The sequence below is a fragment of the Carassius auratus genome, unplaced genomic scaffold (genome assembly GCF_003368295.1).
Source record: "Carassius auratus strain Wakin unplaced genomic scaffold, ASM336829v1 scaf_tig00014207, whole genome shotgun sequence".
In the NCBI taxonomy this organism is placed as follows: Eukaryota; Metazoa; Chordata; class Actinopteri; order Cypriniformes; family Cyprinidae; genus Carassius; species Carassius auratus.
Genome location: NW_020524479.1, coordinates 734,782 through 748,726, shown reverse-complemented (window position 1 = coordinate 748,726; position 13,945 = coordinate 734,782). Strand labels below are relative to the sequence as shown.

The following is a 13,945-nucleotide window of genomic DNA, read 5'->3' as shown; positions in this document are numbered from 1 at the left end:
CCCATTAGTTATGGTTGCTTCCTTGGACAAACAACCAGAGTTGCTCACTGTCTTACAATGACAGCTGTCAATGTGAAAATGTTCTCCCACAATGTTTTTTCACAATTTTGGACACAGAAGGGCCATGGAGGGATATATATATATATATATATATATATATATATAAAAGATTTAAAAATAAATATGGTGGTTAACTCGAAGCGAGGGTTAACAGATCACAATGCAAGTGGGAGAAGTGTTGCGGTAAGTGTTGCTCGTTGCGGTAATCCCAATCGCATTAGGGTGCCATTTGGGACAGGGCCAAAATAAGTGTCATTTGGAAGCTTGGAGTCTTGGAGTCTGACCTTTACCATGCATGTGGCCACTTTGATTAACTCATAAGTAGTGCGATGTTATTTGTAGATAAATAGAAAAAAATATTCTTCATAATTTATGAAAATACTGTAACTTTTGATTACTTCATATCACATCACCAAAAATGTAATTTCCGTACAGCACACGTCGGGGACCATCACCAAAAAAAAAAAAATTATCCTACCTTATTTCTTTAATAAATAATTTAAATAAGAATGATAGGAAAAAAATTCCCTTGACCAGACTAATTTTTCTTACATTTTATCACCTATTTCTCAACATTAGAATATTCAACTGCAGAGATTTTTCCCCCTAAATGTCTAGAAAGATTTCCATCAAACGATACCTACCTTTTGACTCGGTTGCTAAGGTCTTGGAGTTATGAGTCATTAATTTTGTGTATGGCACTAGGTTTTAAAATTCCTTCAGGAAGTCATGAGCTACACAAAAATGCCTATTTTGTTATAAAAAATTAACTTTTGAATACTTTATGCCATCACCACAAAATTTGAAAAAGACAGCTAATATGCAGGGGAACATCGTCAAAAATGTCAATTAACTTAAATGGTTAAACTAAAAGGAGCAATGTAAAGCTTACCATTCAGGTTTGATTTTAGCAGTGCATAAAAAGAAATGAATGATTTAGCTTTTATACACGAGTCTTTAAAATCAAAACTGTTTATACCAATTCAGGCTTTAGAATTAAAATGGTTACTTTTTCATTGCGTCATTATGGTCATGTCCATTATTCATTAAAAGTGAGTTTGTTTGTCCAATTGTGAAATAAATAAATATTCACTAACTGACATGATCAGGCACTAACATTGTTGGAAATAACAACCAACTCACAAATGTTTGAATTCTCCAGAAGGTATGCAATGTTCTTAGAGGCACACATCTTTTGGAAACCTGTAGTAGTATCTTTCCACTCCTAAAATATATCAACTGGTAAGCCAAAGAGACAAAGAGTTGATCAGTGTCTGTGCAGACAGTCTTGTGCTGATAATATGAATCTGTTATGTAATAAAGAGGAAGTAGACAAGTCATTGTGGCAGCTTGGTTTCAATAAAAGCTGTTTTATAACATTACTAGGAAGTATAGAGTTCCGAAACGCACAGTATATTTATTAGGGTTGGGTAATAAACCAGTAGATACATCAAACTAATGGAAATTTTGCAATTATAATCACATCATGTTGCAGTTCTGTGTTACCATGAAGTTGAAATAATTTTTTATGCATTTTTTATCTTTGCTCTTTTTTTTAACTTTCAAGATACTTTAAATCATTTAAGCTCAATAACACACAAAATAAGAATATTTGGGGCTTGTGTACTATTCTGACAGATCTTTTTCTGTAACTTTGATAACTTTTGCTTACATTTAATTAGGCTAGTATTTGTTTTTGCTATAGTCTATAGATGGTATCAAGAATTGTAAAATTCAGTGTCATACAAAATTTGGGATCATTCCAACCATATTTACAGCAATAATGTATTGTGATGTATAATAATATAACATCACAATAATGTATAACAATAATGTATTATTGTGTAAACACTATCCTGTGCCATTTACTTAATCAAACGGCATTGACTTCTGCATGCTATGGCAAGTAGGGCCCGGCAATTTTTCTAATTTTATTAATTTGAATTTAGTATTTTGCCACAATTTAGGGCTTCTTTTCACATAAATCAAGGAACCACAATTTTTGATAGAAATATTATCAACTGTTAGAATTAGACACATTTACCATATGATAATAATAACAGTTAAAGGAAAAGAATGATCTGAATGCACATCGAGTGCTTATTATTTGTTGGCATCTGCTTAGCGTAGCATGTGTTGTGTATTTTCAGATTTCTTGATAGCTGATGCACTTTGATAAGGCAGTATATGCTCTCAAAATATAAATGATACATTAAAGCTGCAGTAGGTAACTTTTGTAAAAATATATTTTTTACATATTTGTTAAACCTGTCATTATGTCCTGACAGTAGAATATGAGACGGATAATCTGTGAAAAAAATCAAGCTCCTCTGGCTCCTCCCAGTGGTCCTATTGCCATTTGCAGTTACTGACCGCTCCCGATAAGAAACAACCAATCAGAGCTGCGGTCCGTAACTTTGTTTGTGTTCAAAATGTAGAAAAATTTATATAATAAGCGAGTACACCATGAATCCATTTTCCAAACAGTGTTTTTAGCTTGTCCTGAATCACTAGGTTGCACCTATAATAAGTGTTTATATTCAGACTATTTTATATTGCTTCAGGGGTACCGCGGCGGAGTAACCCAGTACCTTTGTGATTCTTCATAGACATAAACAGAGAGAAGTAGTTCCGGCTACGATGTTCTTCATCGTCAAAAGTTACCTACCGCAGCTTTAAGTGAATATTTGTAGTTGGGTGAATAACAAATAACAGTGTCCAAGATATGTGTAAAGCAAAGTAAAAACTTTTTTTTTTATTAATATTTTTTTTTATAATAATAATAATAATATATATAACATGCAAATATGATTTGAAACCTATAAAAACATCAAATCAACAGTTCCTTCTCTCCATACAGGTCCGTCCAGCCATGATTGAGGATAAGGGTCACCGTGTGACAGACTACTTTGTTGTGGCCGGCCTGACAGACAAGTCCACACCACTAGAGCAGGATCTATCTGAAGCTAAGTCCAGTGGGCCCAAGGCACCCATCACTGACCTTGCCGTCATCAACAAGTCTGCAGGAGAAACGGTGCCTGAAGGTTTCACTTGCATTGAGAGTACCTACAGTGGTCAGCCAGCCAATCTCAACCATGGCAGTCTCAAGAGCCCAGAACTCTTTCTGTGTTACAAGAGGAGTCGTGGGAAGCCCCCACTCATTGACATCGGGTGAGTTTGTAGGGTGAATGGGGTAGCAGTACCTCTTTGTAGCTGTACCCTTGAACAGGTATTTAATATTCAAACAAAGTCAAAAAGTAGTTATCACCATTTTAAATTATGACAAAAAACACAAAGGTGATTTATAAAAATAAATAAATAAAATAACTTGTAACTACCAACATGATACATTTATTTTTTGTAAAGAAGCAAATGCTTATATCATATCATGCATCTAAGCATGACACATATGCTTGCGATTTGCTGGGATGGGGGGATTTCCAAGCCTCTGCATTTTAAATCTCCCCTTCTGTTAATTTTTCATCCTCATAACATTGCGAGTAGCCTAGTAAAATATGCATGGTACTTGGACTTATCCTTTACTACGATGAAATGAAAATAATAATTGTTCTGGAAAAATATTTTTTTATAATTTAATAGAAAAAAAATTATAAATGACTTGATAATTAGTTATTAAAATACAATTATTACTGTTATATATATATATATATATATATATATATATATATATATATATATATATATATATATATATATATATATATATATATATATATATATATAGAATTCAATTCAAATATAATTGAATTTAATTTTGCATAGCTTTATTATTTTCACTATTTATTTTAAATGCTTTAGTTTTTATTCATTCCTTTTTTTTAAATGTATATTTTCATTTACTTTTATATTAATTCCCAAATGAATTTCTTACCATATTTAAATATTGCAACATTTATTATTATTATTATTATTATTATTATTATTATTATTATTATTATTATTCTTTTTTTAATGATAATTAGGTGGGCTTGCTTAACATTGCTTTATTGTAGACTAAAGAGTAAACTTGATTACTTTTGATTTGTGTTAGAGTGACATCAGGTCCTTACTTTTTTTGAGCAAATTAAAATTTTTTTGTCAATTAAATGCAGCCTCGGAGGCATAAAGGACTTCTTTCTAAAACATTAATCCAAGTCTTTTAACTTTTAAATTGTCCGTCATGGATAAATTTGGGCACAAAGGTCTACATTTTAGTATTTCCAATTAATTTCCAGTGGGTGCCCACTTTTGTCCACAAAGGACAAATTAAAAGTCTTTTGTTTTTTTCTCCACCATTGAACTTTGTTGAATTGAGTGTGCGTGTTCAGATGGAAAACAGGAAAGTAGCCGAGTCTTGTACCACTCAGATTAAGGAAACTATAAAAAATAAAGAAGATTTTGTCCAAATTTGTCACAAAGGTTGATTGAGGGTTAAAGAGTCTTAATCACTTTAGGTGAAGAACTGATATAATTTAGGTTTTCATTGGCGTATATACTTTGTTCATTGCACTTATGTAGAAAGAATCTGTGTTCCACATTTCCTCTTCTCTTTTCACTGCCTTGCATACAAACCCTGTTGTGCCATGGCTGGACACGTTTACACAGACCTTGCTAATGCTAATGTAATGCCATCACAAGAAGAGCCTAAGGGTACTTGTTAATGGGTTATTTTCTGTTTTCTGTGAGTTAAGTTGCTGATTAGTGCTTGTTCTTTGTTGTAGGGTCCTATATGAGGGAAAAGAGCGTCTCATTCAGGGTTGTGAGATCATTGAAGCTACACCATTTGGCCGCTGTGCAAATGTAAACAACAGCTCTGCCACATCCCAGCGAATATTCATCACATATCGCCGCGCACCCCCCGTCCAGCCCCAGAACTCACTGGCTGTGACTGACATCTGCGTCATCATCACAAACAAGAATGAGACTCCTCCTCACACTTTCTGTAAAGTTGACAAGAACCTAAACTGTGGCTTGGTGAGTTCAGCATTTATTTAAAATCACATCCAGTTAGACTGTATTTTAAGGCATCCTTGTTGCAATGTAATTACACAAATAAATGGCAAGTAACGTGAATTGGTTACTTTAAGGTGTCCTTGTTACAGTGTAATTATATACATTTAAGTACTGGGTAATAATTATTAACTACATGTACTTACTATATGGTTAGGATTAGGGTTTGGTTTAGGGTTACTTACATGTAAAATGCATAATTTATTGTTATTACAGTATTTGTATTATTACAGTGCATGTAACGGGTAACAAGGACACCTTAAAATAAAGTGTTACCTGTAAATTAATAACTTGTTCTTAGTGTTGAGTTAGGGTTACATAGCTGCTTTATAGATTAATTTTTAATTTGTGAGTTTGTGTAAATATATCTAAATTCCACTGTAGATGCAGATTCACAACAACAACCAAAAACTATGGCCGAATTGTATCAAGAGTTTGTGTATAAATTCTGTCAAGTAAAAATATTGCTTTTCTTATCTAACAAAATAATGTTTGTGGGATAATTTCTCAGTCAGAATTGATGTGTAATAAATTTGGGATTTAATTTTTATTTATTAATCAGCACATCATGTAATTAATTACATTAAAAATTAAAAGCCCTACTACTATTAATAATATGTCATAAGAATAATAATGTTTTTCTACTCGAGCAACACTCATATCAGTATGGTTATGACATTATTATAACATATCTTTAAGCAGTTAACAGTACTCCAAAGAAATAGGTCATTGCCTTTTAATTAATGATTCAGGATCCCTCAAAAAATGGCTCATAGAGGTTTCCTCAGTGTGCTACTAGCTGTTGAGCTCTTTTATGAACAAAATATAATTCAGGAATTCAGTTAATTTGTTTCTTTTCCTTTTTTTTCCCCTTTTTCATACTCAGTGGGGATCGAGTGTATTTTTGTGTTACAAGAAGTCAGTGTCTGCGTCCAACTCCATTGCTTATAAGGCTGGTAAGTCTCCATCTCTGCCACCAGTTTCTGTCCGTCCATCTATCTGTCTTTCTCCACATTTTTTTAAATTAATTTCTCTGATGACAGATGATTTATTATTTTTTTCTGTCAGAAGCTTTCTAACAGTGTTCTTAGAGACTTGTTTAAATGTCAGTGCACATTTCACAGTAAGCAGCATTTCCTCTCTGCTGAGATTTACTGAAAATAAGCACTAACTGCAAACTGATTGATGTGCAGTATGTGCATTTTGCAGTGGTTTTGTTTGTTTGTAAAGAAATCCCAAAAAGGTCCCAGGGCTCTGTAAAATAATGTCTGTTTGATAAGTTTAAAGGCTGACTGCTTTTATGCTTTAGTATGGTGGTCATGATCTTAATGTCAGAGTTCACTTTTTGTCAGCAACCAGTCAGTCACAACTTTGGGCTGCTTTATTTTCTTTTCTTTTTTTTTGTAAAGTTGTGTGAAAAAAAAAAAAATCAGTTTTTTGGGCTTATTTTAAAAAATATTGTTGCTTGTTAAGAAAATCTGACAAGTAACTTTCTTTCTTGTTTCTTTACATTTATTTTCGTCTCCAGTGTATTGATTGGCACTGTGTCTGCTCACAGTTAAAGGTCAATTAGTGCAGTATTATAAGTGCTGTAGCGCAATTCAGCGTGAAGATGTAATCCAAGAAATTATGGTAGACATAATAGAGGAGTGGGATGAGTTTTTTTAATTAGGTAGTTTTACATTTTTAAAGTGTTTTTGTAATGTATTATCATGGGCTTTATTACCATAAAAAAAAAAAGTTGGCTTATAATAATGTACAGTATGTACATTTGGTTTGCATGTATTTTATTAGGCTATAAATATGTGACTGTTACAGCTCCTCTTGGAAACTCTTGTGTTCTTCTTCTTTTCCATCTCTCTAATCTTATTCTGCTCACAGGTGATGACTATTGTTCCGACTTTTGATTTTTTGTAAAATAACTTCTGTTTTTACTTTTTTAGGTAAAGGAGTAGTTTGTTTAATATGTTGCAGGCTCCTTTATTGGTATTAAATAATTTATAATAATATTGATGATAAAAATAAAAAATAAATACTGGGCTTGTTATTGACACTTTAGTTGCTAATTTGTCTTGCGAGAGTTGGCAGCAGTGCAGCCAGTTTCTCTCCATGTTGCATCACTTCCTGTCACATGACGTGTTAATCACAATGAAATAACTCCACTTACATCAAGAGGATGTTTTTTTCTTTTTGTCTTCTTTTTTTTTTTTTATAGCATATTTTTAAATAGCATTAATGCTGATTCCATAAGACTGGATATCAATGGTATCTTATCATAGAAACATGGCGAACATTCAACAACAATGGTTCTAATGAATCATTCCATTTGCAGGTCTGATCTTTCGCTATCCTGAGGAGGACTATGAATCATTTCCCCTCTCTGAGTCTGTACCCCTATTCTGCCTTCCTATGGGGGCCAAGATTGAGTGCTGGGCTCCTAACACACGCTACCCTTTACCTGTCTTCTCCACATTTGTCCTCACCAACTCCAATGGAGAAAAGGTAAATAAAAATCTATCGATGTCAGTTGGGGGGGGGGGGGGTGTATTCTGATTGTCAAATGTCTGTAAGTGAAAGTACATTAATTTATTTATTTTAAACTTTATAATGCTCATTCTCAGAATCTGATCTTCTGGATTAACATAAATAAAATTGAGTCACCATTAAACTAGGAGAAGAATATTGTGAACTTTATAGTTACCTAGGATCGTTTTATACCGTAGCCTTTTCTCACAGCAGCTGGAATATGATGGTGGATTGTAATCCAGAAAGGATTGTGTGTTTATGAAATTCATGTGACTGAATTTAGATTATATTCCAGTTTTAAATGTGCATCTGATTACAGATAGCCTAAGTGGGATCACAAAATATTTGTATTTTAACGAGAACCAGTTCTTAGGAAGAATTTGCCTTTTGGTTTAAAAATAATTTCTTTAAATGAAAATCAAATGGTGTCATAATTAGAGATTAGACTGTACAGAAACTGAAATCTACACACTAATACAGACACAGTCACACAATGCTAATGTTTGTTAACATTAACAATTTGAGAAAAAAGTAGATCGTTAGATTTAAAGGGGTCCTCACTCTAGGCTGTTGCTCTTTCTAGCAGCCACCCGTTCCTCACTCTAGCCCCCTGCCGTTTCCTCACTCTAGCTGTTCACAAATGCAGACATGGTTTTATACGCAACGTATAAAAAGACAGTATAATGGTGTATCCACACCAAACAGTAATTTAATTATTTGCAGTATTTGCGAGATTACCTTACATTACATACAAAGTCAATGCAAAGACATGGATGGAAACGAATTTGCGTCTTTGCCACGAACATGGATATTTGCCTCAATCCATTCTTCCGCGCAAGTTAAAAAATTTCAACTTGAGGGGAAAATTCGCCTGACATGTTCTCGTGCAAGCCAATCAGCAAAGAGCTCATCAGAACATCAGGTTGAATCAGAAAATGGAGGAGTGCATTATTGAAGCTGTTTGCGGGCACCCCGAAATCTATGATACAACTTTAGAATCAAGTTGCACCTCTGTATGGTGCTGTGAGCCCAGACACATCTGCCTTTGCCTTTCCAGCATTTTTGGGACTTCCACAACAGGTACAAAGCAGCAATTGTACTTATCCTCACCATGGTTATACTCGTGGGATGTTTATCACATTACACAAATAAAAACAGCACATGTGACGCGAAAATCATTCTGCGAGCAATCTATAAGCGAGGGACACGATGAGCATATTTGCTTTGCATTTAGTGTGAACACATCATAAGTTATTTTAAAAATAGTAATTATGTTCCCACTCATCTCGTTTGTAATGGGTTTTGTTGTTTTTGTCATGTGGGCTGGTGTTCTGACCGGGACACCCCTACAGTATGGTGAGGGGTGTAACATTTGTCCAATCACAACGCACTGGATAGCTGGCCAATCAGAGCACACCTCGCTTTTCAGACTGATGAGCTTTGTAAAAACAATTACGTGTTTCAGAAAAGCGGGGCATAGTGGAGAAAAAATATGTACAGAACAATGTACAGTATGTGGGAAATAGTGTTTTTTTTTTTATTAATTTTTTTTTTTTACCTTAAACCACATAAACACATTTCACATTACACCAAATACACCAAATAATGTTCATTTTAGCAACGTCATTTGAACCCTTTTACTATTCACCTTTGGTAGTACGATTTATTGTAATTAGGGCTGTCACTTTTGAGAAAAATCAAATTCAAACAGATATCGAATATCATGCAATGTATTCGAATATATTCGAATATCTACGTGACCCCCCTCCCCCCGCACATAAAAAAACAAACAAAAAAAACACCATAGCCTAATGGAGATTCAATCACAAATGTATTAACAGTGAGTCATAAACAGGACTATCTGGATTATTACTTAATGTTTGAAACAGCAGGTTATCAACTTAGAATACCAACTTATATGAAGTGCCACTATGCATATCTCACAACATTAGGCTAAATGAAAAATAAAAAAATTCAGAACAGGCACAAACAACAGCAGCACGAGTAAGCAGCATAAAAAGTGACAGCCCTAATTGCAATACTTTTTTTTCTCAGTTGGTCAGATAAAACAGACTTGTTACCTACTTGTTCAGACTCCAGCTTTAAAAAACTCACAAACACTGTGTCTATCTAACAAATAATTGTGTTGAATTGATTAATTTAAATGTCTGAAACCTACATTTTAAATACATTTTATGTGGTATAAAACTATATGTGGTATTATTGTAATACATTATAGGCAGCGCCAGACTGCAAATAAAAAAAAAAAAGTTTGAGTTTAGCAGTGAATGTTGTGACCAATACAGCAGTGACCATCCACATCGAATGGTTAAAATCAGCATGGATGAAGGGGGTCAAATTGATTCTGAAGTGGCACAAATCAAATCCGAGGGATACCACTCATTTGAAATCACATTTGTTTGAGATTGCCTTCCAAGTTTAAAATCATACAGTATACTGGGGGTGGAGGGGTGGGTCATTCAGATCATTACAGGGGGGCTTCAGAACGCCCCCCCCAAGCCCCCCCCTTGACGTCGGGCCTGGATACTATTGTCATTCAGCTATATGTGTGGTGCAAAATTTGCAATTTTCATTCTTTTAATTGTGGAGACATGTATTACAGATTTAATTTCAAATTACCTTATGTGAAAGACCGATAATTCCATCTGAATCTGTTAAGATCTAATGGATGGCATAAGTTGAAATTGCAAAAAAAAAAAAAAACAATTTAACTGTGTCCTGTTTTTGTTCCCCTTCTGCAGGTGTATGGAGCTGGGATACAGTTCTACGAACCGTATCCTGTGGACGGTCTCAGCGAGAAACAAAAGATCCAGCTAGGTCTGGTCTCCACTGTGGACAAGAAGGCCATACCCAACCGCACAGTCAACACCAACAAGTGCATCTGTCTGCTGTCCCGCTGGCCTTTCTTTGAGTCCTTCAGGAAGTTCCTAATGTTCCTTTACAAGCTGTCAGCCAATGGAGTCAACCCTCTGCCCATTGAGAAGTACAAACAGATTCTTACTTCAACTGCAGTTCACTACGATTTTTTATTAAATTTTTTTAAAAACACAAAAAAAATAGAGACAACATTACTGCAATAAAAAGTAAAGATGACAATTACATTATGTTGCACAATCTGAATCTATTCCAAAACCTAAAAAAAAATATCTACATAGTAGGGCTGGGAAAAATAAATAACTGCATCGTGAATCGAGAAATGATTCTGCATCGTCGCGATTCTTTCTTGAATCCGTTCTGAGCTTAGTTTTGAACAGCAGATGGCACTGCATGTTTTAGAAACAGAAGTACTCTAATCGTTTCCAAATCCTTACACGCGCTTGAACCTAAAATAATAATTCATAAAATTTGAAAAGGTTGAAGCGAATTACGGTAAATTAAGGTGTTCACAGTGGACTGTTTACATTATTCTCCCGTCACAAATTTCTAAGCTGAGATGAAATTACATGACTCAGCCGAATGCACAAGCGCTTTTTAGCACTCTTCTTCATGAGCATTTGAGTGTGCAGATTAAAAACTAGATTAGAGTGCCATCTGCTGTTAAAATCTAAACTCCGAATTGATTCCAGAGGAATCGCGATGCTTTCTGAAAATCTAAGAATCAGTCTACGAATAGATTCTGTGTCGATTTATCGTCCCAGCTCTACTACATAGGCAGCATAGTAACCATAATGGAACCCCATAAATGACTGATTTGGAAAGCTCTGCATTGACTGTTATCAGTATATTTGTAATAGTAAATCACCTAGCCATGTGTTTAACAAAAGAGGTCATTTGTTTCATTGTGATATCAGTCTATGAGTTGGGTTAATGTGATTGATTTCTTTTGTTTTTTTTTAGACACATATCCCATTTCATGCACAATGTCTCCTTCCCTTCTCCTCAGAGGCCAAGAATACTGGTCCAGGTAAGAAGGATAGTTTTTTCTCTGTTATTCTGGATTTCAAAGTTATACATTTAATACTTGTAACAATACACTGATGAGCCAAAACATTATGACCAGACACAGGTGAAGTAAATATTGTTGAAAGTATTGTGGATGCAAGCAAGATAGGCAGGAATAAAGATCAAAGATCACACAGAACAGTCTTAGAGTCTACAATGACCCCTGTCGACCATCGAAAGTGTAGGAACTGGACATTAGAAAAGTGGAAGAAGGTTGCTTTTGATATTGTTTATCTAGGGAAGGGAAGGCACTAGGATGCACTGTCAGTTAGACTGAATTTACATTAGTTTTAAATGCGGATCCAGGCGTGAGTCGACGTAGGTTGCTCACGTGCGTCGAGCCTCATTCATACTGCCAGATGCGCTCGTGGAGATTTGTGGTGCAGGGCCGCACGCGAGTATAACCGAGCATTACAAAACAGACTGTGTGAGTGCGGCAAGTGTGAACGGCTCGTCCGTGATGCGGGATTCACGCCGCATGAGGAAGAGAGGAGCGAGTATGAGAAACATTCAGAGACAAAGGTTGTGTGTGCGGTCTTCCGAACTGGGAATAGCGTAACATGCAATAAGAGATGCTCTTGATGTGTATTGTGACACAACTCTTGTATATTATCTTTTTTGTTAGTTGTCTGTCTTTTCAAAGTTTAAGTTACATAATGTTTTTCTTAAGTTTTAATTTGCCTAACTATTGACCTAACCCTGTAGACGCCATAATCCCACTTTGTCTCGCTCCTGCTTTCCGTTTTGTTTTTTAATGGTGGGCGTTTACACAGTTGGCTAAGAGCAGAGCTGGGAAGAAAGGAGTTAGTAAGTTGGTTAGTAAGATGGTCACTGAAGGCTAGCAGTCAAACATATGCTCTGGAACAGAGTAATATCGCATCCACATCGCAGGCTCTTGCAGTTAGCAAATCGCAACGTCTCAAATCGCGATTTAGATTTGATTCAGATTAATCACACAGCCCTACTCTTAGCTATATTCCTAAATATAGCTAAATTTGACAAGTGCTACCTACCTACACATTGTTTCAGACCAGGTACACCCCTTCATGACAATGGTGTTCCCTGTTGGAAGTGGCCTCTTTTAACAGAATAATGCACCCTGCAACATTGCACACATTGTTCAGGAATGGTTTTATAATGAAACATAATGAAGAGTTCTAGGTGTTGCCCTGCCCTTTGAAATATACCTGATCTCAGTCAAACTGAGCATTTGTGGACATCCTTACCAGCAATTTCGATCCATCTACCTCTACCTCGCAAACCTAAAGGACTTGAAAGATCTGCTGCTAACATTTTGATGCCAGATATCATAGTATACCGGATACCCTCAAGGGTCTTGTAAGGTCCATGCCAGGGTGTTGTCAAGGTGTCGTTGTTTTGACAGCACACAGAGGACCTACAGGATATTAGGGAGATGGTCTTAGTATTTTGGCTCATCTGTGTATAATTGTTTATAGAGTTATATAAATTTATGTTATGTATTTGTATGAATTTTTGTCACAACGGATTGTTTAGACTTTGTTTAGGTAATGCCAGATCTATTTTTCCCCCCATAAGCTGTCGGCACATGACACCTTAATCCTGTCCCAACCTGTCTGTACACCTTTACCACTAAGGTAAATTATTTCTGTTTAATTAAGGTATGGACATAGGTGAAGATACTGTTGTTATAGATAATGAAATATTAAACAAGTGGCATATAATAATGATTCATTTTTGTATGGATAGTTTCTGGTTGTAAAATCTTAATGAAACCGAAGTGTTTCCCACAGTATTTTGTGAGACTTTGGCTTTCATCTGACAGATTTTAGATCTAGTGAGATTTTTGTTTGCACAAGGAGTTTGACAACAGCCAGTGCCCCACACAGAGATCTCACTATCATCCACTCTGTCTGGAATAATAACATGAAGAAACAGAACAAACTGAGACAGACTAAATCCAGAAGAACTGTGGCAATGTCTCCAAGACACTTCAAGAAACCTACTTACAAAGCTACCTGAAAAATAATGTGGTCACATCAAATGTTGATTTAATTTGGTCAGTTAATTAATACTATCTATTTATGGCATTATTTTTGACAGCATCCTCACTTTACAGCATTTTTACACAAGTGCCTAAAACTTTGTATAGTACAGTAGCTTTGCAGGTTTCTTGAAGCATTTTGGAGACATTGCCAAAGTTCTTCTGGATTTAGTCTCTCTCAGTTTGTTCTGTTTTTTCATGTTATTCCAGATGGACTGAATGATGATGAGATCGGATCTCTGTGTGGAGCACTGGCTGCTGTCACACACTATGTGCAAACAATAATCACATTTAATGTCAAAAATAATGTTTGGGAATGTAAACGGATATTTATTACAGACACACTACAGCAAAACATAGAAA

The 13,945-nt window shown here is 35.2% G+C and overlaps 1 protein-coding gene across 2 annotated transcripts in view; it reads left to right on the top strand.

Moving 5' to 3' along the window:
• dennd4c (DENN/MADD domain containing 4C) overlaps nt 1–13,945 on the top strand; it is a 78,140-nt gene that overhangs the window by 29,143 nt on the left and 35,052 nt on the right. For both annotated transcript variants that reach the window (XM_026247047.1, XM_026247046.1), the window contains exons 2-8: nt 2,921–3,231; nt 4,782–5,034; nt 5,957–6,026; nt 7,403–7,572; nt 10,359–10,600; nt 11,455–11,521; nt 13,117–13,175. In XM_026247047.1, the coding sequence (XP_026102832.1) occupies nt 2,933–3,231; nt 4,782–5,034; nt 5,957–6,026; nt 7,403–7,572; nt 10,359–10,600; nt 11,455–11,521; nt 13,117–13,175 (1,160 nt within the window). In that variant the 5' untranslated portion in view covers nt 2,921–2,932. The remainder of the gene's footprint in view (nt 1–2,920; nt 3,232–4,781; nt 5,035–5,956; nt 6,027–7,402; nt 7,573–10,358; nt 10,601–11,454; nt 11,522–13,116; nt 13,176–13,945) is intronic.